Raw genomic sequence first — 201 nt, forward strand, 5'->3', positions numbered from 1 at the left:
GTTGTTGCTGTTGTCCGAGTTGTTGCTGTTGTCCGAGTTGTTGCTGTTGTCCGAGTTGTTGCTGTTGTCCGACCTGTTGCTGTGGACCAGCCTGTGGACCAGGCTGCTGCAGTTGCTGTTGTGGTGGAAGTTGCTGCTGTGCTTGTTGCTGCTGTGCTTGTTGCTGCTGTGCTTGTTGCTGCTGTGCTTGTTGCTGCTGTG

At 54.2% G+C, this 201-nt stretch overlaps 1 protein-coding gene across 1 annotated transcript in view; it reads right to left on the bottom strand.

Moving 5' to 3' along the window:
* Positions 1 to 201, bottom strand: part of N656DRAFT_69473 (uncharacterized protein) — a 1,393-nt gene that overhangs the window by 243 nt on the left and 949 nt on the right. The window contains exon 3 of the mRNA XM_064810680.1: positions 1 to 163. Coding sequence (XP_064675474.1) covers positions 1 to 163 — 163 coding nt within the window. The remainder of the gene's footprint in view (positions 164 to 201) is intronic.

This window comes from Canariomyces notabilis (genome assembly GCF_033297395.1).
Source record: "Canariomyces notabilis strain CBS 508.74 unplaced genomic scaffold N656scaffold_1, whole genome shotgun sequence".
Taxonomy (NCBI): Eukaryota; Fungi; Ascomycota; class Sordariomycetes; order Sordariales; family Chaetomiaceae; genus Canariomyces; species Canariomyces notabilis.